This window comes from Ochotona princeps, chromosome 15, assembly GCF_030435755.1.
Source record: "Ochotona princeps isolate mOchPri1 chromosome 15, mOchPri1.hap1, whole genome shotgun sequence".
Classification (NCBI taxonomy): domain Eukaryota; kingdom Metazoa; phylum Chordata; class Mammalia; order Lagomorpha; family Ochotonidae; genus Ochotona; species Ochotona princeps.
Genome location: NC_080846.1, coordinates 5,084,623 through 5,108,902, shown reverse-complemented (window position 1 = coordinate 5,108,902; position 24,280 = coordinate 5,084,623). Strand labels below are relative to the sequence as shown.

Below are 24,280 nucleotides of genomic sequence, written 5' to 3'. Positions count from 1 at the left end.
CCTGTGCCAGCAGGTGCAGCAGCCCTGCTTGGCATGGTGGCTTTGCATGTGCCACCAGATGCTCCAGCCTGACTGCCCGGCCTTCTCCTAGCTCCAGCTCCTGCAAGTGTCAGGTGCGTTCTTGTCAGGTGATTTCTTTGGTGCCGCCTGGCTTGACCCATCACCACCCTCAGCTTTGAATGTAAACTGGCTAGTGCAGCAGTCCTATAGAGACAAACCCACAAATGACATACAGAATCTGCCCCCAGATCCAGTTCTCTTGCATTCTGGAGGTTGCTGTGGCCCAACCTAATGTGATCCAGCCCCTGCTTTGATATTCTGACACTCGTGGTTGATTAGTATGACTAGCCCAGCCAGGCATGCCCCCAGCCCCAGCTTTCGCATGTGCCAGCGGGTAGTAGGTGATGCTGTTTAGTCCAGCCCAGACCTCCCACATGGGCAGGTGCCTTGGCCTGACCCAGACAGGCCTCCTGTCCCCCTGTAAACCACCCCATCTCAGCTTTCTTGTCTACCTGTGAGTGCAATGGCCTGGTCCATGGAAGACTCCAGGAGTCATTCCTTTCCTGTCAAATGTCCCCTGCTCACACTCCAACATGTCCCCAGACCCTCTTCCCCAGGCAGTCTGCAGCCCCGCTCCTGGGAGCCAAGGTGGTGTGTCCTAGCCTGGTATTTCCCACCTTCTTTAAAAACAAAAGTGGGGGGGGGCAGAGAGGGGAAGAATAAGCAACTATGCTACTATGTTGGTTCACTGATATAGTTAACACAAATTGGCATTGCCAGCTATTGGGTATTTTGTCCCAGCAGTGTAACACTTGTCTAGGTACAAGGCAACCCACGCAGATGCCTACAGCTGGGGATAAGATTAAATCATAAACAGACTTCCCCCCCCTGCGCCTCTTTTTCCAGGAGCCAGAGGATACAGGATCAGTAAAAGCGGGTCAAAAGCAGCAGGAAGAGGAGGAAGGAAGGGCAATTTGGATATCTAGGCAGAAAGAAGAAGGGTCAGATGTGTTAAAGAACAGCCGTAGACCAGATAGGGAGAAGTGCAGGGAAGGAACTCTGACTCAAAGATGAAAATGGCACAAAATTGTGCATTGAGAAAGTCTGCGTCCAGTTCTGGCTGTTCCATTGCCCGTGCAACCCCTTCCCACACACGCTTAGTTTCTCTAAGGCAAATACAGGAAAGCAGAGAACGGAGCGAGGCAGGTACTGGTGACAGTGCGATGTGAGGTGCAGGGGCGGGGTGGAAATTGGCTCTGCGAAGAATCAAGTAGGAAAGGGAGGGGTCTTAGTGTATGACTTGAAGAGTCGGCTCCTGGTCTTCCTTTGCACCCTGCAATACTCCTGGGATTGTCAGCCACATTTTGAGATTTGTGTTTTTATCTTACTTATCTGAGAGCATGAGGAGGGATAGTCTTCCGTCTACTGGTTCACTTCCCAAATGTCTGCAACACCCGGGTGGAACGAGCCTGGAGCTCCTTTCTGTGGATGCCAGGGATCAAGCACTTGGACTCTCCTCCGCGGCTTACCAGGCACATTCTCCAGGAGCTGGGTCAGAAGGGGAGTAGCCAGGTCTTGAACTGGTACCCGTACTAGATGTTGGCACCCCAGGTGGTGCCTTTCACTGCTACACCACAGCACCATGTCAGCCACATTTCACAGGTGCTAGGCCCTAACTCCCAAAACATACACAGCTTGCCCAGGTAGCACAGATAATCAGTGGCAATGCCAGGATTGACTGGTGAGGAGGCAGGGAAAGAGGAGCCTTGCTTAGGAAGTACCAGGGGAGAAGGGCAGCAGAACCAAAGATCCTGAAGACACTGGGTAAAACAAGGGAAGGAGACCATCACACCCAGGTTGCGTAGGTGGAAGGCTGGAGGCGGGCACCCGTGCTTGGAGGGGAAGAAGTAGCAGCAGGATGACGTAGAGGCAGGAGAGGGGGCAGAACTGAGAAGTCTGTGGGAGTCACGGTGGGAAGTGAGAACCATAAACATGCCACGGTGTGCACCCAGCTGGTCACAGTGCCAAGCCCTCTGCGGAGTGGGCAGCCCAGGGAACAACTTGAGTTTTCCAGACTGTTCTCCCCCTCCCCCTAACAACAAAAATCCCTCTGCAGCTCGACTTGGTCATGAGCCCAGGTAACTGATAGGCTGCTCTGGTGGCCAGGGCTGGAATTGGCACTGCGGTCTGTTCTAATTCTGGATCCCAGGTGGAGACGAGCAGCATGGAAGAGGACACCGAGGAGGTGAGTGCCTGGGTGGACAGCAAAGCACAATCAGAACCCATGTGTCCCTTTGATATGCTACGCTCCCTTGGGCCAGCATTCATTCACCCAACAGTTTTCTTTAAAATTTATTTTAAGATAATCTTATTTCTTATTTTTAAAAAGTATTTATTTTTATTGGAAAGTCAGATATACAGAGAGGAAAATCTTCCATCCATTGATTCACTCCACAAGTGGCCTCAACAGCCAGAGCTGAGCTGATTCAAAGCCAGGAGCCAGGAGTCTCTTCCAGGTCTCCCATGCGGGTACAGGGTCCTAAGGCTTTGGGTCATCCTCAACTGCTTTCCCAGGCCACAAGCAGGGAGCTGAATGGGAAGTGGGGTCGCCAGGATTAGAAGCAGTGCCATTATGGGATCCTGGTGTGCAAGGTGAGGACTTTAGCTGCTATTGTGCTGCGCCCCCCCAATGGTTTGAAAGGCAAAATTTCACACAGAGATGGAGACAAAGATCTATCCATTGGTTCACCCCCCCAAATGGCTGCAATAGCCAGAGCTGGGCTGATCTGAAGCTAGAAGCCAGGAGCTTCTTGCAGATCTCCTATATGTGTGCAGAGTCGCAAGCATTTGGTCCATGCTCAACTGCTTTCCCAGGTGCCATTAGAAAGAAAGAATTGGAGCAACTGGGGCTGTAGCCAGCGCTGGAATCACAGGCAGGCTTACAAGAACCTAGGTGTTTTCTGCTTTTGTGATTTCTGCCTTACTTGCTTGGCTGGGGGCTGTGTGAACTCCAGGCCTGATAGTCTATGTGACACCCCGGCAGGCCACCTGGCAGGTCACGTAGGCGGACCACGCCTCAGGAAGGAGGTCCCTGGTGTTAGGTAAGACCCACTGCCCTATAGCTCATCAGTTTGTACCTTTTGAAAGTTGCTTGCTTCAAACCCACCAATAGAAGCCTGCCAACTTTGCTCTTTTTGAAAGTTAACAGTTAAACTGACCAATCATGACTCTATAATTATTAGCCTGAAATGTATAAGAACCCTATGCTATTCAACCTTGCTTTCTTTTTTCTGCCCTGCTGTTCCTGCTGCAGCCTTGGCTGCAGTTGCCCCTCCTCTGCCCGGCCCTGCTGGGGGCGCGGGATGGCCGGGAGACCTAATTAACCTGAATATACCGCCCTTTATGCGTTAGCACCGACTTCAGACTTGATGATTTTCTGGGGATCTCAACATCGGGCACAACAGCTTAACCCCCTACACCACAAGGCCAGCCACTGCAGGAAACACTGGACTTCCATGCCATGCCGGGTGGGGCTGGGAGCCAGGGCCATGGGAGATTGAGGCAGCAATCCCACCCTCTGCCATCAGTAGGAAAGAGCTCTGCGTTGGTGAGGATTCTGAGAAGGCCAGGTGGTTATTCATTTTCTGAGAAGGCCAGGGGGGAGGAGGCTGTGAGTGAAGAGGGAAGGCAGTTACTGTCACAAGGGGGTAACACTTTGCTGTGTCATCTGAACAACGAGGCTACCGGGTGAGGCTTTCAGCTCAGCACACAGGCTTGGGGGTCACAGGCAACCCCCAAGGAAGCTGTACTCTGCTGCTGCTTTCCAAGGCATGTTAGCAGGGAACTCAAGCTGGAGCCCACTGGGATGCCAGCCTTGCAGGTGCCAGCCTAACCCATAGCACCACAGTGCAGGCCTCTGTGAAATGGTGACCGCAACGTTCTTTATTGAGCATATTTGTGCACTGTGCCAAGAGCTTTTCCTATGGCCTTTCATTGAGTAACACCTCAGCAAACCCAGGGTGGCTATAAGGGCGATCACGTGAAGTCAGAGCCCAGCTGGCCAAGGCTGGGGGGGAGGCACATTTCCCAGGCTGGGTGAGCAGCAGGTCGGTGTTCCGGATCCAGGGAGCTGCCCGCTTGGGAAGAGTCGAGGACCAGGACCCAAGTCCCTCCCTGGGCTGGGGGGCCCCCCGGCAAGTCGCCGTCGGCGCCCTCATCCGCCAGCGCTGGCTGAGACCCACCGAGCAACGCCCTTGGGACGCAGTTACTGTCCGTTTGTGTGGAGGAGCAAGAGCAGGGTCATTTTCTCCTCAGGATCGCGCTGTGGTGTGGGTGTGAGGCGACAACAGTGGCGGCAAACACACAAGCTCCCATACTACGCAGTCATCTTAAAGGCAGGTTTCAATGTGCTCTTTTTATCTCCCTACGTGGAAAAGAATAAAGGCGAAAAATGGCTAAGTAACTTCTGAACAGCTCCACAAACGAAGATACATCAACCTCCGGCCCCAGGAAGCCCAGCCAGTCGCCGCCCTGCAGAGCTCAGGCTGCACCCCTCCCCCACCGGCCCAAAGGAAGAAGTCCCGCCCCTAGGCGTGGGAAGTCCCGCCTCCGGGCCTTGGCCTCCGACTTCCGCTTCCGCCCGCGCTGACCCTGTGGGCTGACCCTCCGTGTGGCGCGTTCGGCATGGCCGGGGCCGGGGACTGTGGCGGGCCGGACAGCTACCGCTCGCCGCTCGCCTCCCGCTATGCCAGCCCGGAGATGTGCTTCGTGTTTAGTGACCGCTACAAGTTCCGCACCTGGCGGCAGCTCTGGCTGTGGCTGGCGGAGGCGGAGCAGGTAACGGATCCTCTGGTGGCCTGGGCCAGCGCACCTGCCGGGTCGGGCCGGGCGCCCGGTGTGGGCGGGAGGCCTGTCCGCCTCGGGGACTTGCCGTCAGGGCTCCGCTGAGCGGCCGTTCCGTGGGGTGACTGCCCCGGACACCCCACCGTCAAGGCTGGGGGGCTTAAATCGCGTCTCTGCCCCCGCATGCCCCTGTGTGGTCAGTGCGTGCCCCCCTGCGCCCTCGGCTTCAGGGAAGGACCAGGTTCGTGGCGGCCCATCATGGCAGTTTTACGGGGTGGCACTTTCTGCAAGTACAGGATGCCAAAGGCAAGCGGCTCCAGGCTGTCAAAACGAGCAGTGTGATTCTCCGAGTAGTCAGAAGGAATGCTGACAATTAACTGCAGGGCAAGAAGGAACCTTTTTTTTTTTAAGACAAAAGGATGGGCGCCGTGGCTTTGCAGGCTACTTCTCTGACTGCAATGTAGCCAGCATCCCATATTGGCACCCATTCGAGTCCCAGATGCTCCACTTCCCATCCAGCTCCATTTGTGGCCTGGGAAAGCAGTGGAGGATGGCCCAAAGCCTTGGGACCCTGCACCCACGTGGGAGACCCGGAAGAAGCTCCTAGCTCCTGGCTTCGGATCAGCTCAGGTCTGGCTGTTGAGGCCACTTGCAGAGTGAACCAGCAGATGGAAGATCTTCTACTCTGTAAATCTGGCTCCGCTTGGGGATGCCTGGAGGTCTGGGGTCAGGTACTGCCCGTGCTGCTAATGGAGCCTCTTATTAATTTGATGACCCGGGAGGCAGCAGCTACGCCCCACTGTCATGGGAAGCTGACCCAGTGATGCGTGGCTTTAGCCTGGCCCAGCCCCTGGCTTTTGGCAGCATTTCATGAAGTTTCAGGGAATGTAGAGAGTGGGGTAGCTTGGAGGAAGCTAGCGGTACAGCTGCCCTGTTACTGCTGCTTTGCAGTTGAGCCCTGAGGCTTAGGGTCTCCCAACCAGAGAGGGCCCAAGGGGCTCTGCTGCTCAGGTTGATGGTTCAGGGAATCCATTGATTTATTTAAAAAAATTACTAATTTGTAAGAAAGAAACAGATCTCTAATTTGCTGGTTCACTCTCCAAGTGCCTGCAGCAGCCAGGGCTGAACCACAGGCCAGAACTGCCCTCAGGGCCTCCCACGTGGGCGACAGGGACCCAAGTGCTTTGAGCACTCCCAGGGTACGGGTTAGCAGGACTCCCGAACTGGGAGTGGAGGGTGAGATTCCAGTGCAGACACTCGGATCTAGGGTGTGGGTGTGGCTGCCCCATTCTGGCAACAATGGGACAATCTGTCTCTTGTGGGACAGTGGGGTTCTTCTTTTTTTCCCCCCCAAGATTTATTTATTTTTATTGGAAAGTAAGATATACAGAGAGGAGGAGAGGCAGAGAGCAAGATCTTCTGTCCAGTGTCATTCCCCAAGTAGCTGGGACAGCTGGAGCTGAGCCACTGAAGCCGGAGTCAGGAGCTTCTTCCAGATTTCCCACGTGCACATGGGGTCCCAAGGCTTTGGGCTGACCTTAGCTGCTTTCCTAGGCCACAAGCAGGGAGCTGGATGGGAAGCAGGGCCTGGGACACAAACTGGTGCCCATATGGGATCGCAGCGCGTGCAAGGCGAGGACTTTCACTGCTAGGCTACCACGCCGGACCTGGGACAGTTCTAAGCTGCAGGATGTTGCCCGGAGGCCCGCTTTGTGAGTTTTGAGTGCAGTAGGACATGGTTTCGCCACAGTTTCGCCTGACTCTGAGCTGCCTGTGACCAACCAGCTGGTTTCGGCTGGAGGAGGGTGAGGCGCTGGTGGGTTTCCTTCTCCCCAGTCCCTTCCATCATTTCTTTCAGTTGCATCATTTGTTGGCAGAACAACTCGTAAGGAATTGTTCCTTTTGATTTCTCTGAGCAACTATCTCTACGTCTAGTGTACAACACGCCTGGCCCTAAGGAGTCAGCACTAACTGGACTGACCAGTGGAGGCAGGGGAGAGCTGGCCGAAGGGCGGGCATCAGATCCCGGAATGGGTGAGGCAGTGAGCCAGGTGTGGGGGGCACAGAGGCAGGAGTCTGTTGCTGTCTGATGTCTTGCAGTTTACTCAGAGTATGTAGTTTTTCCTTGTTGTCTTAGAAGCTTCCTCCCTGAACTGTGGACTCGGAGCTTGCTCGCTGCTTCCATTGGAGGATTGGGAGGCCGGGAGTATATGCTCACTTGAACGCATGGTTCTTGGTGTCACTTCAAATAACTGATGCCCAGGGATTGTTCTGGGTTTAATTTTCTTTCTTCGTCCTGTAGGCGTTGGGTTTGCCCATCTCAGATGAACAGATCCAGGAGATGAAGTCGAACCTGGACAACATCGACTTTAAGATGGCAGCCGAGGAAGAGAAGCGCTTACGCCACGACGTCATGGCTCACGTGCACACGTTTGGCCACTGCTGTCCGAAAGCAGCTGGCATCATTCACCTGGGCGCCACCTCCTGTTACGTGGGCGACAATACGGTGGGCAGGCACTTACGCTTGTGCACAGGCACTGGCTCCTGCATCACACACTTAGCAATTTGCTTTGCTTTTGTCCAGTTTCACAACAGAGCTCCATGAAGTTTTTTAAGATTTAGTTATTTTTTTTTAATTGGAAAGTCAGATATACAGAGAGGGGGAGACAGACAGGAAGATCTTGCATCCGTTGATTCATTCCCCAAGTGGCCACAACTGTCAGAACTGAGCTGAGGTGAAGCCAGGAGCCTCCTCCTGGTTTCCCACACGGGTGCAGGGTCCCAAGGCTTTGGGGCCGTCCTCGACTACTTTCCCAGGCCACAAGCAGGGAGCTGGATGGGAAACAGGGTGGCCAGTACACAAACAGGCTTCTGTATGGGATCCTGGCGTGTTCAAGGTGGGGACTTGTACTGCTAGCCTACTGCTCCGGGCCCTCCATCAAGCTTTTTTTTTCCTACATCAAGTTTTAATACTAGGCATGTGGTTGCTGAAAGTTTTTTGTTTGAAATTTTTTTGCTGTCCAACTCTACACACCTAGTTCTCTCCATCAAGTAAGGTCACCATGCCCTGGGCCTAAGCCGGGGCCTTCCAGTGTGGTGGCCTGGATAATGTTCTAGAAAGCTTGTCTTTCCAAAATAGGTGATTTTTGTTTGAGAAGGAATTACATTGTGGTTGATGAGGGGAAGTGAGCAAACCTGTCTTAGCATGTCAGCATGGAGAAACAACACTTACTTCCCTGAGAGGTGACTAGCTGGTCGGCAACTTCCTGAGCCTTTGGAAACTTTAGTGAGTGTTTTGCTCAGTGAAGTCTACCCGTTTGAGGTGTTCACGTTTGGGGAGTTTAGTAAATGTGCAGCTGTTCTCCCGTCAGCACATTCCAGTTCCCAGATGCACCCTTCACCCCGAGCAGGTCTCTGACGGCAGTCAGCAGCATGCTGTCTGTGTGGGTTTACCTGTTGAACAGATTTCTTAGGTTTGGAATAGGGACAAGCAGTCATCTCGGGCTTACTCTGCTGATCCCTGTTTGTGTAAGTGAACAGACTTGGGAGCGAGGTTGACAAATTGGCCCAGGACTCCAGCAAGACAGCTCCCGGCCGGCGACAGTTACACTAGGATTTTATGGATGTCACAGTGGTCGGTCCCAGTCACCCTCCAGTTCACGAAGACAGTCAGTCATTTTTAACATCACTCTAAGTGCTTTTGAAGTCTAAAATAGCACATAATTTAAGGTACCCAAGGGAGCGTGTGTTTGGAGAGTCAGATAATGGGAGAAGAACATCCTCTGGCTTGGACAATCCTGGTGACAAGTAGCCAGAGCACAGCCGGGCTCAGCTGCCGCGGTCCCGAGCGAACATGGCCGGAGTTGCCGTGGGGTTCTGGGGCTGCCTGTCTCGTTCAGCAGCTGTAGAGTAGCAGGGGGGAGGACAGCAGGGAATGGGCCGACTGGGAGCTGCTCAGAGAGGCAGGCGCTCCAGGAAAACAGACGCCTGTGGACTTGCACATTTTCCGCTCACTGCAGATAGCAAGTACGTTCAGCTAGCGAATGTCAAAGTTTTGGTTCTTGCCGATGCCAGTGGTATGGCTCTTTGAGTTGGTGCGTTTTAAAACAGTATACAGAAAAGAACTCATGTGGTCATCTCCTGGTTGCTAATGGTGGGTTCCCAGTGCTGAGGTCGGCTGCCAGCTGACAACCCTGGCTGTGCTGGCCGCAAAGTGTTAGGTAGGAGTTCTGCTTGAGCATTGAGCCCGTTGTCTTTCCTTTTCAGGACCTGATGATTCTCAGACATGCATTGGATCTGCTCTTGCCAAAGGTAAGAAGGTGTCGGTTTCCCACCAGCTCGCGGGGCAGAGCTGGATGCCAGGTGTGGCAACAGCAGTGTAGATGTGCCTGGGTTGTCATTCTCTCATCTCTAGGATTAACTGGTCAGAGCACTGTGAGCAGAAAGCAGAGTCTTCTGCAGGAAGGAAGGGCAGTCCGAGACCTGCTGCTGGACTCTGGTGGCCAGGATTCTGGCTCTGTCCTGTTTGCTCTGCCCTTAGCTGTCCGTGAGGGCTCAGACAGCTCCGCTGTCAGTGGGTGCCGAGAACGCTGCCAGGTGCGGCCACACATAGCCAAGACAGAGCTGGCAGCTTCCTGCCCAGAGCTTTAGGAAGCTACTTTTACAGAAAATCTTTCAGTCTCCAGTGACATAATGAGCTCAAACCTAAATCTGACCCTTCCCCCCCCCCCCCCGTGGTCTTTCTTGCAGCTTGCCAGAGTGGTCTCTCGGCTTGCTGACTTCGCCAAGGAACGAGCTGATCTCCCCACCTTAGGCTTCACACATTTCCAGTAAGTCAGAAATGCCTCCTCGGGGGCTGGACTTGGTTTTGTATCTGTGACCTGGAAGTACTCCCTTGCTTGGTAAACTTGAGCTGAAGATTGTCAGCATGGTGTAGGTTGGTCACTTGGAATAAGCTGGTGAGAGGCCAGCAGTTTACGTGGGTGTCGTGTGCGTCCGGAGCGTCAGTGATATTCCTGCAGCTTGACTTTGTAATTCTCTTCTGCAGGATCTAACCCAAGGAAGAATCTAAGTTATAGGAGCAACCTGCTGCACAGTCTGTGTTAGCGTAGTGTTTCTGATGGTGACTGCTGAAGACAGTTCAAATGTCTGATAATGTGACAGTACTTAAATTAGGTCTAGGAAATTCACTGGCTGGAAAAATAGGTAACCATTAAGATGATGTTCATAAAACTTAATAAATAACACGAAAATGTACTTAGGCAGTGTTTTGAGAAGATGGCTCATAGGACCCAGCACTGTGGTATAGCAGTAAAGTTGCTGTCTGGTGCCAGGATCAAGTATGGGTGCCAGTTCAAGTCCTAGTGCTCCACTTCCAATCTTGCTTCCTGCTAATGTTCCTGGGAGCAGCAGAAAATGGCCCAAGCCCTTGGGACCTTGCACCCGTGTGGGGTACACAGAAGCTGCTCCTGGCTTCACATCAGCCCAGCTCTGGCCTTGGGGCCTCCTTCCTTCCTTCCTTTTCTTCTTCCTTCTTTTTTCCTTCCTTCCCGTCTTTCTTAATGGATAAGTTAAAAATTGCACCGAGATTTTATCAAAGTATGCCATCAGAAGCCGATGTTGTGCAGTGGGTTAAGCTGCCACCATGATGCTGACATTCCATGAAGGCACTGATTCAAGTCCCAGCTGCTCTTCCCATCCAGCACCTTGCTATTGGCCTGGGAGAACACTGGAAGATAGCCCAAGGACTTGGATCCCATGTGGGAGTCCCAGATGGTGTCCAGGCTCCTAGCTTTGCCCCCCGGCCCAGCTTCAGCCATTGTAGCCATTTGGCAAACAAACCATCAAATGGAAGATCTCTCTCTCTCTCTCTAACTCTGCCTTTTAATTAGATAATATTTTGGGAATATATTCTTCTTCTTCTTCTTCTTATTATTATTATTAGAAAGTCAGGAGATAGAGAAAGATCCTTCATCTGCTGGTTCACTACTCAGGTGGCCGCAATGGCTGGAGCTGAGCTGATCCGAAGCCAGGAGCTGGGAACTTCTTATGGGTGCAGGGTCTCAAGGTTTTGTGCTGTCCTTGACTGCTTTCCTAGGCCACAAGCAGGAATTGGGCAGCGGGGTGGCCGGGACACAAACCAGCATCCGTATGGGATCCCGGCGCATACAAGGCAAGGACTTTAGGCTCTAGGCTACCTTGCTGTGTAGCCTGTATTCCGAGAGCTTCACAGAAACCCACAGGCATTGGCCAGCAGCAGTTTACCGCTAGAACTTTGCCGTCGCCAAGTGGGCCCTTCAGTTGACCAGTCAAGGGACAGTCACACTTGCTGGAGTCCAGAGTTCCGGCTGGAGTTCAGAGCTCTAGAAGGGTGTGTGGAGTAGGTGTAAAAAGAAAAGATGGGGCCCTAAGTGATAGCGTAGTGGTTAAAGTCCTCACCTTGCACACCCGGGATCCCATATGGGCACTGGTTCTAATCCCAGCAGCTCTACTTGCCATCCAGTTCCCTGCTTGTGGCCTGGGAAAGAAGTCGAAGATGGCCCAAAGCCTTTGGATCCTGCACCCACGTGGGAGACCTGGAAGAAGCTCCTAGCTCCTGGCTTCAGATTGGCTCAGTTCCAGCCATTGCGGCCGCTTAGGGAGTGAATCATCAGACAGAAGATCTTCCTCTTGGTATATCTGACTTTCCAATAAAAATGAATAAATCTTTAAAAAAAAAAAAAGAAAAGATGGACCACTACAATTTCATGATCATAATGGAGCATGCGAAAAAGCTGTTGCCTTTATTTATACAGAAGCATTCGCAAACTGGCACAGATTTTACCTCCTGGTCAAGGGATGTTTCCAAGGATAATTCTGCTTCACCTTAAAGCAGGGTATTATCCATCCTGACCCTGTGGTCAGGAAGTTCTCAGTAAATGGCTCATATCAATCAGTAACACATTCCTACAGTTAAATCTTGGGTCAGTTAAGGGAGGAAACGCATCACAGAAGGAGAGACCGCAGATCAAGGATAGTCAGTGGGGGCAGTCGAGACAGCATGAATTATAAAAGGCCAGCAACATCAACTTCCAAGCTCACATTGATAGTGAAAACTTAAGTAGATTACAGATTTCTCAGCAGGGTGGCTGGGTGTCCGTGCGGGATGGAACTGCCTTGAGGTGCTTGCAGAGACATCACCAGGCCTTGTCTTGCAGCAGGGAACTCCTCGTGGCCTTGCCAGCTGGGGAACGGCTCTCCTCACACTTTCGTGCCCTCCACACCCACTGCACGGACCCCAGCACACACCTGCGCTTTTATACCAACCAGGAGCCCATATGTGAGCTGGTCATGCACTAGTCAGCCCCCACTTCAGGCTCGGACCTTGTCCATGTGGTGGTGCGTGTCGGAGCTTCACTCCTGGCCATGACTGAAGAGCGTCCCAGTGTGTGTGCATCCCCTGGTGAGGAGGATCACTGAGAGGCGCTTGGAACTGCTTGGAGTAATGCTGCTGGGAACCGGGCCGGCTGCGGGATTTGTTGCTTGACTCTCGTCTGGGATCCCTTCCAGGAGGTTAATGAGGTGTGCTGTATAGCTTGTGGAGTGCCAAGCTTGGGCATTTTTAGTGGTGTGCCTTCATGTTATGAACTGTCCATGCTGTTAGCCACGCGGAGACACGCTACTTGGGATGGGCTAAGTTGCCCATCAGAACTTGTATGTTCTTGTTCATAGTTAGGGTTTATGCTCAGAAACAGACCTCGTGGCTTAATTTGGACTTCAGACTGAACAAAGCCATTTACTGGTACACTGGGCTACTTTGGTGCCGTGGGGTTTAGGGCTGTCCGTGGCAGGACAGCTCTTTGTTAGAGCTGGCCTCGGCATAGAAGCCTCCCCCTGCTGCCAAGCCGAGGAAGCCCTCTCCAGGCCTCTTATCCTTGTCTCACTCTTGTAGCTTGGGATGTCACAACGCTTATGTTGTGTTTTGTTGTTGTTTATACTGCAGTGTAAGCTCTGTTGGAGGGGAAGCTTACTTAATATTTCTTGCCAACGGCTGAAGATAGGTTGAACAAACTAGAGTCATTCCTGCCCCTATGTTGAATAGCTTCTTTTTGTAAAAATAAACTCATCTTTTAATTGCATTTTTCATGAATTTTTTTTAAAAGATTGATTTTTATTGGAAAGGCACATATACAGAGAGGAAGATCTTCCGTCTGATGGTTCACTCCCCAAGTGGCTGCAACAGCCAGAGCTGAGCTGATCCAAAGCCAGGGTCCCGGAGCCTTTTCTGGGTCTCCCAAGTAGATGCAGGGTCCCAAGGCTTTGGGCCGTCCTTGACTGCTTTCCCAGGCCACAAACAGGAAGCTGGATGGGAGGCGGGGCCTCCGGGATTAGAACCAGTGCCCACATGGCATCCCAGCATGTGCAAGGTAAGGACTTTAGCTGCTAGGCTACTGTGCCAGGCCCTTTCATGAATTTTTTTTAAAGATTTATTTATTTAAAAGGCAGAGTTGGGCCCGGCACCGTTTCCTAGCAGCTTAAGTCCTCACCTTGAACACACCGGGATCCCATATGGCCTCTGGTTCTAATCCCAGCAGCTCTACTTGCCATCCAGTTCCCTGCCTGTGGCCTGGGAAAGCAGTCAAGGACGGTCCAAAACCTTGGGACCCTGCACCTGCGTGGGAGACCCGGAAGAGCTCCTGGCTCCTGGCTTCAGGTCAGCTGTTGCAGCACCGGCCATTGCGGTCACCTGGGAAGTGAATCATCAGACAGAATATCGTTCTTTTTTTCTCGCCTCCTTTATATATATATATCTAACTTTGCAATAAAAACAAAATAAATCTTTTAAAAAAAAAAGGCAGCGTTGTGGAGTGGGGACGGGGGAAAGAGATTTTTCATCTGCTGGACAGGCCAAAGCCAGGGGCTCAAGCAGTTGAGCCAACTTCCACTATTTTCTCGGGTGCGTAAGCCACGGGGCTAGGTCAAAAGTAGAGCAGCCAAGATTCAGAGCGGTGCCCTTCTGGGATCCCGACTCTACAGTGAGTGGTTTTAGCTGGTTTGCCACAGTACTGGTCCTTAAACCACTCCAGTAGCCTTTGGTTTTTATAATCCTTGGATGATTATAAATGATATTTACTCCTCTTAACTGTTATTTTTTAGAATTTCTTATCTCTTGTCTTGTTTCTCTGGTTGTTGCCCCTCCAAGGGGTAGCAATGGCTGTTGGGAAAAGCAGTGGGCTTTTCGCAGTGAGGTTGCGGTTTGAGACCACCCTGTGTTCTCTCTGGGCTGTTCTAGGCCCGCCCAGCTGACGACGGTTGGAAAACGCTGCTGTCTTTGGATCCAAGACCTCTGCATGGATCTGCAGAATCTGAGCCGCGTCCGAGAGGACCTGCGCTTCCGCGGGGTGAAGGGTACGACCGGCACGCAGGCCAGCTTCCTGCAGCTCTTTGAGGGGGATCACCAGAAGGTATCATGCCATGAAACTCCCCAGGGGGACCCTAAGACCCAGGCTGATCCCCGGGACTGTGGCAGGTGCTCACTTGGAGGTGGGGTGTGGGGTTTTTGGACAGAGGTCAGCAGGGGCTGAGGTCCGGATAGGAACGCAGCTTGGGGTGTGTTGTCCTGGAATATGTCCTTTCTCTCCAAGGTGGAACAGCTGGACCGGATGGTGACTGAGAAGGCGGGCTTTAAGAGGTAGGTGGCTGGCCACGCGTGGCCTCCCTCCTGCGGTGCTCACGCATCTGTATTCATTCAACCTCCAGGTTTGAACCTGACTTTTGGGCATTTTCTTCATCAAGCTTCTGCCCGTTTCCTCTCAGTTCCAAGTTCTCAATTAGTAAGAAAAATGGAAACTTTTTTTGAGGGGGGGATATATTTATTTTTATTGGAAAGTCAGATATACAGAGAGGGGGAGACAGACAGGAAGATCTTCCATCTGTTGATTCACTCCCCAAGTGGCCTCATCAGCCAGAACTGAGCCGATCTGAAGCCAGGAGGCAGAAGCCTCTGCTGGGTCTCCCATGCAGGCGCAGGGTCCCAAGGCTTTGGGCCGTCCTTGATTACTTTCCCAGGCCACAAGCAGGGAGCTGGATGGGAAGCGGGGCCGCCAGGATTAGAACTGGCACTCATATGGGATCCTGGTGCACTCAAGGTGAGGGCTTTAGCTGCTAGGAAACGGCGCCGGGCCCAAAGGAAACTATTTTTGTTGCTTTATTGGACTCCTGCCTGCGGCATTCCGTGGAGGACCCCCAGGCTTCCCCAGAACCCCTTCCAGGCTGTTCCACTGGGCTGTGGCCTTTCCTTTTTGGAGCAGGCCTTGTCCCCTAGCACAAGGCAAAGGCACGGGCAGAGGCAGGTGGTTGTTCTAAGAGCCTCCATGCCTACTATGACCTCACCATACCAGGAAGAGCGAGGATCAGCAGTGTTTGTGACAGCCGAGTTTTGTCATGGCTTTCCCCAAGTCCCCTTTCCTGGGTGTTTTCAGGGCTTTCATCATCACCGGTCAGACTTACACACGCAAAGTGGACATCGAGGTGCTGTCCGTGCTGGCTAGCTTGGGGGCCTCAGTGCACAAGGTGAGGGGCGGAGCTGGCAGCGCCACAGGCACTCTCCTTCCGTCTTGGCTTTTGTGTTTGTGTGTCTCAAGGGGTAACTGCATGTTTTTTCCCATAATCTGGGGTTTGGACATGGAGCCCTTACATTAAGATGTGTTTAGACATTCTCTTTGAAGCTACCCCAGGGATTGCAAGGTAGCCCCTCTGTCAGGCACATGTCCTTCTCGCTGCTGCCTTCCCGTGACACCTTTGCGGAGTCTCACGAGCACTTCCGTGTCTTTGGAACCTGTCACCCCAGCTCTTCAGGAGCACACAGGGCTGGGCTGGCCCCTTGCTGGGCGCCCCTCGGGAGGATGGCCCAGTGGCTGTGTGCCTGAGGAAGAGCTGTCTCCATCTGTAGCTGGGGCCTTGTCCCTGACCCATCTACCCGCCTGGAACATGGGATGATGCCCGTTCCCTGTTTCCCCCAGATTTGCACCGACATACGTCTCCTGGCAAACCTCAAGGAAATGGAAGAGCCCTTTGAGAAGCAACAGATTGGTGAGTGTGGCCTGGAGCGGCTGCGGGTGGTGCTGACCGTTCACCTGGCAGCATGCATGCCCGTGTGCCCATTGCAGCCTGTTCTCTGCCCGTGCGTCCCATGCTCCCCGTCCTCTCCGTGGGCAGGCTCCAGCGCGATGCCGTACAAACGGAACCCCATGCGGTCAGAGCGTTGCTGCAGCCTTGCCCGGCACCTGATGACCCTTGTGATGGACCCGCTGCAGACGGCCTCCGTGCAGTGGTTTGAGCGCACGCTGGATGACAGCGCCAACCGGTCAGTGAATGGGGGCATCGTGTGGTGCAGGGTGGAAGGGAGGCTGATGGAGGTGCCAGGAGGCGGGAGGAGTGCTGGGCAGCTCAGTGAGCCTGGGCTCTAGCAGAGAGTGGCCAGTGTTGGGACCCGAGTGCACTCAGGGTGCTGTGGGACAGGAGGGAAGGAGTTGTGTCCCGTGTGGGCCGGGTAGGGAGGCAGAAGGCTCTGAGTGAGCGGTGGAGTGCAGGCCGTGTGGCCTGGCCATTGTGAAAGTATAGACGTTACTCCGAGACAGGCGGGCAGTCAGCTACGGCTGCTGGTGAGGCCCCACTGTGTGCCTGGCTTCCCAGTTTACACTCCTTCACTGCGGAGTCAGCTCACTTAGTTGCTTGTCTTACATTGGGATTTCTTGAGTGAAACAGATATAAAGTTAAGCTGGTTTTCTGGGATCTCTGCCTAGTCCAGGATTTGGCCATGGAAACAAGTCACATGAGCTCCTGCAGAAGTCAGCCATTCCCGTTACCTTTGGGGGCTGTTTCCAGGAGGGCCAGGATTGTTAGGGGTGGAGTCAGTCCCTCACATATAACCAGCAGTATGTCACAGTGCTTCAACAGTGTAACTAAATGCAATGTAAAGTTTTATCGTTTAGGGAATCATGACCAGAAAAAAATCTGTGGCTGTTCCGCACATATGGGTTGAGGTCATGCATGATAAATCCTCACGTGCAGGAGCCGCTGTGCCTCCTGGCAGGGCGTGACCTCCTCCACTGAGCTGCTGAAATACTGGAACAATGTGAAGACTCCCTTGTGAGGGGCGTGGACCTGGTCAGAACCCCTTAGGAGTTCACCTTGAAACCCCTGTCCGTGTGGGCACAGCAGCCTTGAGAATGGAGAGGAAGAGTGTGATGACAAGTGGATGGAAGGCACATTAGTCAGCCCTCGGGCCCGAGAGCAGCAAGTACGGGGACTGTGGGGCCGGCTTGGGACTGAGGCAGCATGCATCATCGGCGAGCATGGAGCGGTTTGCATCGGGCTGAGTAGGAGGCACCGAGGAAGCGGCTCGATTCACTTGGGAGTGCCTATGGGTCAGCCAGGGAAGGCCTGGCACTTGGGCAAGTGACCTAACTAGAAGTGAAGGTGAGGGGCTGGGAGGACTTCGGTCAGTCGCATTCCTGAGATATGTGCAGGGAGCTTAGTCCACACCGTGCGGCCCCCTGGCGGTGCCTGCTGAGTGAATGACTGGCGGCTGTTTTGCAGGCGGATCTGTTTGGCTGAGGCCTTTCTCACTGCAGACACTCTGCTGAATACTCTGCAGAACGTTTCCGAAGGATTGGTGGTGTACCCCAAAGTAAGAGGCCACAATTAAAATGAAGTATCATCGGGGTGTGTGCTGGAGACTGTTGGGGTGTGTCTTCCCAGCTGGAGCCCCTCCTGACGTTTATGGCATGAGCCCCCGGGATCTGGCTCTGGAGCGTCACAGACACGAGGAGAGGACATTGCCCTGAGCTGTCAGTCAGCATGCGTCACGGCTCTGGTGTGATGAGGCAGCAGAGCTGGCTGCACTTGCCTGCTAGAGCCTGGAGCAAGCAGGTTCTTTTCCTTCGTTCCCAGCTCCGGAAGCCAGGCTCTAAAACTGAGCAAATTGCAGATCTTAAGAATCATTTCTAGGAAGCTGCTTCTAAAAGTTTAATATTCCTTATATATTTATTTTTAATAAAAGTGAATCTGGATTAGTAAGAATACATAGCGTGAAACACCCCATTACCTTTCTCCGTGATTGTGATAGCGCCCACAGACATAGGCAGCCTCAGCTGTCTGTTGGGCTGTGCGACTTCACAGGCATCCTTCTTGGCTCTCCTCCTAGGTGATTGAACGGCGCGTTCGGCAGGAGTTGCCTTTCATGGCCACAGAGAACATCATCATGGCCATGGTCAAAGCTGGGGGTAACCGCCAGGTGTGTAACCCAGGCCCCGCATGCACTGAGGGTCACCCCAGGTGTGTAACCCAGCCCCCGCATGCACTGAGGGTCACCCCAGGTGTGTAACCCAGGCCCCCACATACGCTGAGGGTCACCCCAGGTGTGTAACCCAGCCCCCGCATGCACTGAGGGTCACCCCAGGTGTGTAACCCAGGCCCCCGCATGCACTGAGGGTCACTCCAGGTGTGTAACCCAGGCCCCCGCATGCACTGAGGGTCACTCCAGGTGTGTAACCCAGGCCCCCACATACACTGAGTCACCCCAGGTGTGTAACCCAGGCCCCCGCATGCACTGAGGGTCACCCCAGGTGTGTAACCCAGGCCCCCGCATGCACTGAGGGTCACCCCAGGTGTGTAACCCAGGCCCCCGCATGCGCTGAGGGTCACCGCCAGGTGTGTAACCCAGGCCCCCGCATGCAGTGAGGGTCACCCCAGGTGTGTAACCCAGGCCCCTACATACGCTGAGGGTCACTCCAGGTGTGTAACCCAGGCCCCCACATATGCTGAGGGTCACCCCAGGTGTGTAACCCAGGCCCCTACATACGCTGAGGGTCATTCCAGGTGTGTAACCCAGGCCCCTGCATGCACTGAGGGTCACCCCAGGTATGTAACCCAGGCCCCCACATACGCTGAGGGTCACCTGCAGTGCTGCCATCCCCTGGCACATGCGTGAAAGAAGGCATTTCAGTAGCCAGCTCGTGCAGAGCCCATCCTCTGCCATTGCCAGGGGTCAGTGTGGTGAACTCAGCTTGTTAAATGTGACCCACTCATTCACTGAGGAAAATGTTCACTCTTAGTGAAGGAATTATTTGCATTTTCATAGCAGGTGATGGGAGGTAGGCAGGGTGCGGGCTCACATGGCTGACGAGGTTTTGAGGAAGAGCCACAGTGACAGGGTGGAGGCAGGCTGAGGGGATGCCTCAGTCTGGAGGGTTTTGTGAGCCAGCTGTGCAGTGCCTGGTGACGCCACCACGGAGTGACACTACTTTGCTGTGTTCCCAGGATTGCCATGAGAGAATCCGCGTGCTGTCGCAGCAGGCAGCTGCTGTGGTGAAGCAGGAAGGCGGTGACAACGACCTGATGGACCGGGTGCGCGCCGACGCCTACTTCAGCCCCATCCACGCCCAGCTCGACCGCCTGCTAGACCCGTCTTCCTTCACCGGTCGCGCTGCCCAGCAGGTAAGTGACATCGGACACGTCCACGGGGTCTCCCCCAGGTGTCGTCTGTCTACACCGCCTGGCCAGAAAAACTCAGGCACTTTCTGGAATGCTCCTCTTGTAAGGAGAGGTGGGGTGCAAACGAAGCTAATTAAAAACAAACATAGTTACTGGGAAAAGTGGAAAGATTGGGTGATTTCGAGAGCTACTTCACTGTTTCCCTGTGGATTCCTCAGAGGTTTTATTTGGTGTCAGTGTGATAAAATGGGGGCAGGTGTTAGAAGCAGCAGTGAAGGTGCTGCTAGGGCCTGGGGCCTGGGGGGCAGCAGCTGGGGTTCAGCTGGTGGCATGCGGGAAGCCTGAGTGCAGTTCCTGCATCTGGCTGCCGTCTGGCCCAGCCCTGGCTTCCCTGGGCACTTGGAGAAACAGCAGATAGGAGACTCCTCTCTCTTTCAGGTTACGTATTTTTCTTTTTTTTCTTTTTTAAAGATTTATTTTTATTACAGCCAGATATACACAGAGGAGGAGAGACAGAGAGGAAGATCTTCCATCCGATGATTCACTCCCCAAGTGAGCCGCAACGGGCCGGTGCGCGCCGATCTGATGCCGGGAACCAGGAACCTCCTCCGGGTCTCCCACGCGGGTGCAGTGTCCCAATGCATTGGGCCGTCCTCAACTGCTTTCCCAGGCCACAAGCAGGGAGCTGGATGGGAAGTGGAGCTGCCAGGACTAGAACCGGCGCCCATATGGGATCCTGGGGCTTTCAAGGCGAGGACTTAAACCGCTAGGCCACGCCGCCAGGCCCGGTTACGTATTTTTCTTAAGGATGAACTGCTGTTGCATATGATTTTTTTGTGTAAGGTTTATTTTATTTTTACTTGAAAGAGTTAAAGAGAACAAGAGAGACAAATCTTCCATCTGCTGGCTCACTCTCTTTAATGGGCATAATGGCCAGAGCTGGGTTGGTTCAAAGCCAGGAGCCAATTCCAGTTCTCCCGTGTGGGTGCAGGGACCCAAGAACTTGAGCCATCCTCTGCTGCCTTCCTAGGGCATTAGCAGGGGAGTGTATTAGAAATGGAGCATCCAGGATTCCAACTAGTACCATATGGAATGCTGGCACCCAGGCGCAAGATTACCTGCTTATGCCACTGCACCAGACATTCCCCCCGAATAAAAATTTTTAGAAATATTTATTGGACAGGGCGTGATGGCTTAGTGCCTAAATCCTCACCTTGCATGAACTGGGATCCCATGTGGGGCACCCGTTCATGTCCCAGCTACTTGACTTGCTATCCAGCTCCCTGCTTACGGCCTGAAAAAGCAGGGGCCCCTGCACTGACGTGGGAAACCCAGAAAAGGTTCTTGGCTCCTGGCTTTGGATCGGCTCAGCCCTGGCTGTTACAGCCACTTAGGGGGTGAACTAGTGAATGAAGAATCTTTCTCTCTGTCTCATTCTCTCTGTATATCTGCTTTTCCAGTTAAAAAGAAGCTTCTTTATTTGAAAGATGGTGATATATTTTATTCAGAGTCAGTTGTTCACTGCCAGATAACCTGGGCTGGGCTAGTCAACTCAGGAGCCCTGAACGTAGTCTGAGTCTCCCACATGGTGGCAAGGATCCAGCTAGTTGGACCAGTAACCTGCTGCCTTCCAGGATGCCTTAGCAGGAAGCTGGATTGGAGACGGAGGAGCCAGGACTTGAGCTGGCACTCTGATACAGGAAACAGGTATCTCAAGCCTGCTGGAGCATGATGCCTGCCCTAATTAAAAAAAAAAAATGACGTGGCAAAGCAGACAAATAACTGGGTTTTACTGTCATGTGGATCTGTGTTCAAGATGGAGGGAAACATAGTACTGGTGTAGGGTCTGAAACGCTTACAGTAATCCTTGGGACCTAAGCTTTGTCATTGTTCCTTTTGATCTTTCAAAAAGTCTAGAGGAATTAATTCAAACACATGTACTAAATACATACGAGGTCTCAATATGTGTTTGGTTTTGGAGACTTAAAGATGACGAGAAAATCCTTGTCTTAGTGGTGAAGTATTTAAAAGTATTAATAGGTGGTTATAGTATATGCAGGAGTTGACGGAAGTGCGCCTGTTGGGAGTCACAAAATAGGGGACAGACATCCTTGTCAAGGCCAAGGAGGTAGTGAGAAAAAGCTTCACAGAGACGTCTTGTGAGCTTATAAGGAGTTGGCTTGGGAACGCCAGGCAGAGAGGAGCTAGTGGATCTGTAGCCCTCTGACATGTGGAAGTAACCAAGACCCCTGAGTGTTGAGTATGCCAGAGTAGCTAAAGGGGGCTGAAGGTGAAGGCAGGTAAAGTTTATTTATCATACAGGTCACTTTCCCATTAATGGTAACAGTCTGATTACACTGGAAAGGTAGGGAAACCAATAAGGAGGCTGGTACCGATGGCCAGGCTGTGGGTGACACGGCAGGCAACGGGAGAGCAGGATGAGTGCTTGGTAGGTGTTGTGGGGCTGGGAAATGGGAGTGACCGGGTAGAAGTGGTGAGAACTGGGCTGTGGCAGCCGGATGGGGCTGTGGGGGAGAAGGTGCGTGTGGGCATGGCAGGCTGGCCTGTCCGTGTGGGGGACAGCTGTGGCAGCCGGATGGGGCTGTGGGGGAGAAGGTGCGTGTGGGCATGGCAGGCTGGCCTGTCCGTGTCGGGGAGAGGTTTGTGATAGACAGTGGAGGATGACCGCAAGTCAGTGCTGGAGTCGAGTCTGTTGACCGTTGACACTGTTAAAGGTATAGCGCTCACATTCCCCGTGGTCTTGCCTTCCTGTCTCTTGCAGGTGCAGAGATTCTTGGAGGAGGAGGTGTGCCCCCTGTTAAAGCCGTATCAAAGTGTGATGCAAGTGAAAGCAGAGTTGTCGCTGTAGATCGAGGAGAAGTCATTATCGGTTTTGTTAACTTCATTGCTGAGACATGAAAAGTGTTATGCAGTGCCTTATTTTACTTCAAGAACTATTAAATTAATCCAGTACTTTCCCATGGTGTTTGTGTTTCTCAAAGTTGATAGTAGGAGACAGTGTATTGCATTCAACTCCTTGTTACAGCAGTACCAACTTGCATAATAAATATGCTCCAAACACTTAAGTTGGCTTATGATCGGGGAAAAAAAATCATGCAACACAAAACCTGTGTTGAAGTATCCAGTAGCTCATGTTGTTAATGATATCCTGTACTGAGGGTAAAAAGCAGAATGGCTACTTGGGTATGCTGTCACACCAATGTAAAACTGAGAAGTCAAACCATGTACGTCTGGGACCATCCATGATCCATTCACATGTTCAGTTGTGTGTGTGTGTTTTATTTGGAAGTCAGGGCCACCAGTTCATTCCCCAGTTGGCCACAGTAGCTGAATCTGCAGCAGGCTGAAACCAAGGTCTTCCTGGTGTCCCACATGGCTGCTGGGGCCCAAACACAGGGGCCATCTCTGAATGCCCTTCGCAGGCCAGTGGCTGGGAGCTGGATCACAGGTGGAGCAGCTAGGACACAAACTCACCTCCTAGCACCACAGGTGGCAGTTTTATCAGCTCTGCCACCATGCCGGCTGTGCAGTGAAGTAACCGATTCCTGACCCTGTCAGAAGGTAGATTTGATTTACTTGTAACAGACCATCCTAGATCCAGTGACTCTGTAGGGTCTGTTTCATTTACATCTGCCACAATACTCCAAAAACCTGCTGTGATCATCAGGCTTAGCCAGCTCAGGTTGTGCGCCTGGCATCTTTTGGTAAGCGTTGTAGTCCAGGAAACACTAACTGGTCATATTGATTTCCTTAGGGCATCTAGCAGTCTTTATTCCGTGTTCCCTGGACGTACAGCTGGAACCAGACGCGGCAGAGCTGTGAGTGCCCACAGGGCAGGAGAACGCTGGTGTGGTATAGCTCAGTCTCCTGCGTGCTTTGTAGTAGAGGTGAGGGTGCTGGCAGGCAGCTCTTGCTGCGGGTGGCCTCCCAGGTCTGTCAGGGGCTCCGAGCCTTGAGCCGTGGACCAGGGGCTGGGAGAGGGGATGTTTGCATCTGCTAGGAAATGAGGTCTCTGTACTTGCCTCTCCACTGTGGGAGCAAATAGCTGCTGGCAGGCTGTCTTGAATCAGGGCGTTCCGCAATGGCAGACCGCATGGGAGACAGCAGATGCCACGGGGTTTCCGTTGCTTAATTTCCTCATAGGAAACAAATGCACAAGGCACCAGGCAGCGCTCTCGTCGGGGCAGTCCTGCTGGACCCCGACCCCTGTGGCTGGCGGCTCAGCCTGTTGGAGTGCACACGTTTGCACATGTGTCTTATGTCCCTTTCCATTCTCTTGTTTTTATATTTACACACTTGTGATTGCATGTCTCAGTGCCTGTTTGTGATCTAATCGTATTTTCCATTGTAGCATTTTAAGTAGGGGTATTCAGCTGACCTGCAGGTTGGCTAGAGCATTTGTGCTTTTTAAAAATTAACCTCACATGGGCCCGGCGGCGTGGCCTGGCGGCTAAAGTCCTCGCCTTGAAGGCCCCGGGATCCCGTATGGGCGCCGGTTCTAGTCCCGGCAGCTCCGCTTCCCATCCAGCTCCCTGCTTGTGGCCTGGGAAAGCGGTTGAGGACGGCCCAATGCATTGGGACACTGCACCCGCGTGGGAGACCTGGACGAGGTTCCAGGTTCCCGGCTTCGGATCGGCGCGCATCGGCCCGTTGCGGCTCACTTGGGGAGTGAATCATCGGACGGAGGATCTTCCTCTCTGTCTCTCCTCCTCTCTGTATATCTGGCTGTAATAAAATGAATAAATCTTTAAAAAAAAAAAAATTAACCTCACAGTTAGCTAGCTGCTCCAACTGTGGGATCAGAGTCATGCAGACATTAGGGTGGGGGTGGGCAATCAACCTGCTTTCTGTTCGTGTGCTTGGCACTTACTCCACTTCTCCCGCCCCATCCCACTCCGTGGCCAGTAGCTTTTATTTAGGACCTGATGTTTCATGCCCAGGG

General features: G+C 53.0%; 1 protein-coding gene across 1 annotated transcript; it reads left to right on the top strand.

The window, feature by feature from the left end:
* Positions 1-4,633: 4,633 nt before the first annotated feature.
* On the top strand, positions 4,634-22,295 carry ADSL (adenylosuccinate lyase). Its single transcript, XM_004589483.2, has 13 exons — positions 4,634-4,836; positions 7,145-7,348; positions 9,109-9,153; positions 9,592-9,671; positions 14,114-14,285; positions 14,466-14,512; positions 15,303-15,393; positions 15,843-15,912; positions 16,039-16,186; positions 17,422-17,512; positions 18,029-18,118; positions 19,144-19,320; positions 22,100-22,295. Exons 1-13 carry the CDS (start codon positions 4,684-4,686, stop codon positions 22,184-22,186), a joined length of 1,455 nt encoding a protein of 484 aa, XP_004589540.1. The 5' UTR covers positions 4,634-4,683; the 3' UTR covers positions 22,187-22,295.
* The last annotated feature ends 1,985 nt before the right edge of the window (positions 22,296-24,280 follow it).

Bases quoted from the DNA above. Each gene is read 5' to 3' on its own strand.
- ADSL (XM_004589483.2), top strand. From the start codon at position 4,684: ATGGCCGGGGCCGGGGACTGTGGCGGGCCGGACAGCTACCGCTCGCCG. The intron at 4,837-7,144 runs GTAACGGATCCT...TTCGTCCTGTAG, and splicing joins GGCTGGCGGAGGCGGAGCAG to GCGTTGGGTTTGCCCATCTC. The intron at 19,321-22,099 runs GTAAGTGACATC...TGTCTCTTGCAG, and splicing joins CCGGTCGCGCTGCCCAGCAG to GTGCAGAGATTCTTGGAGGA.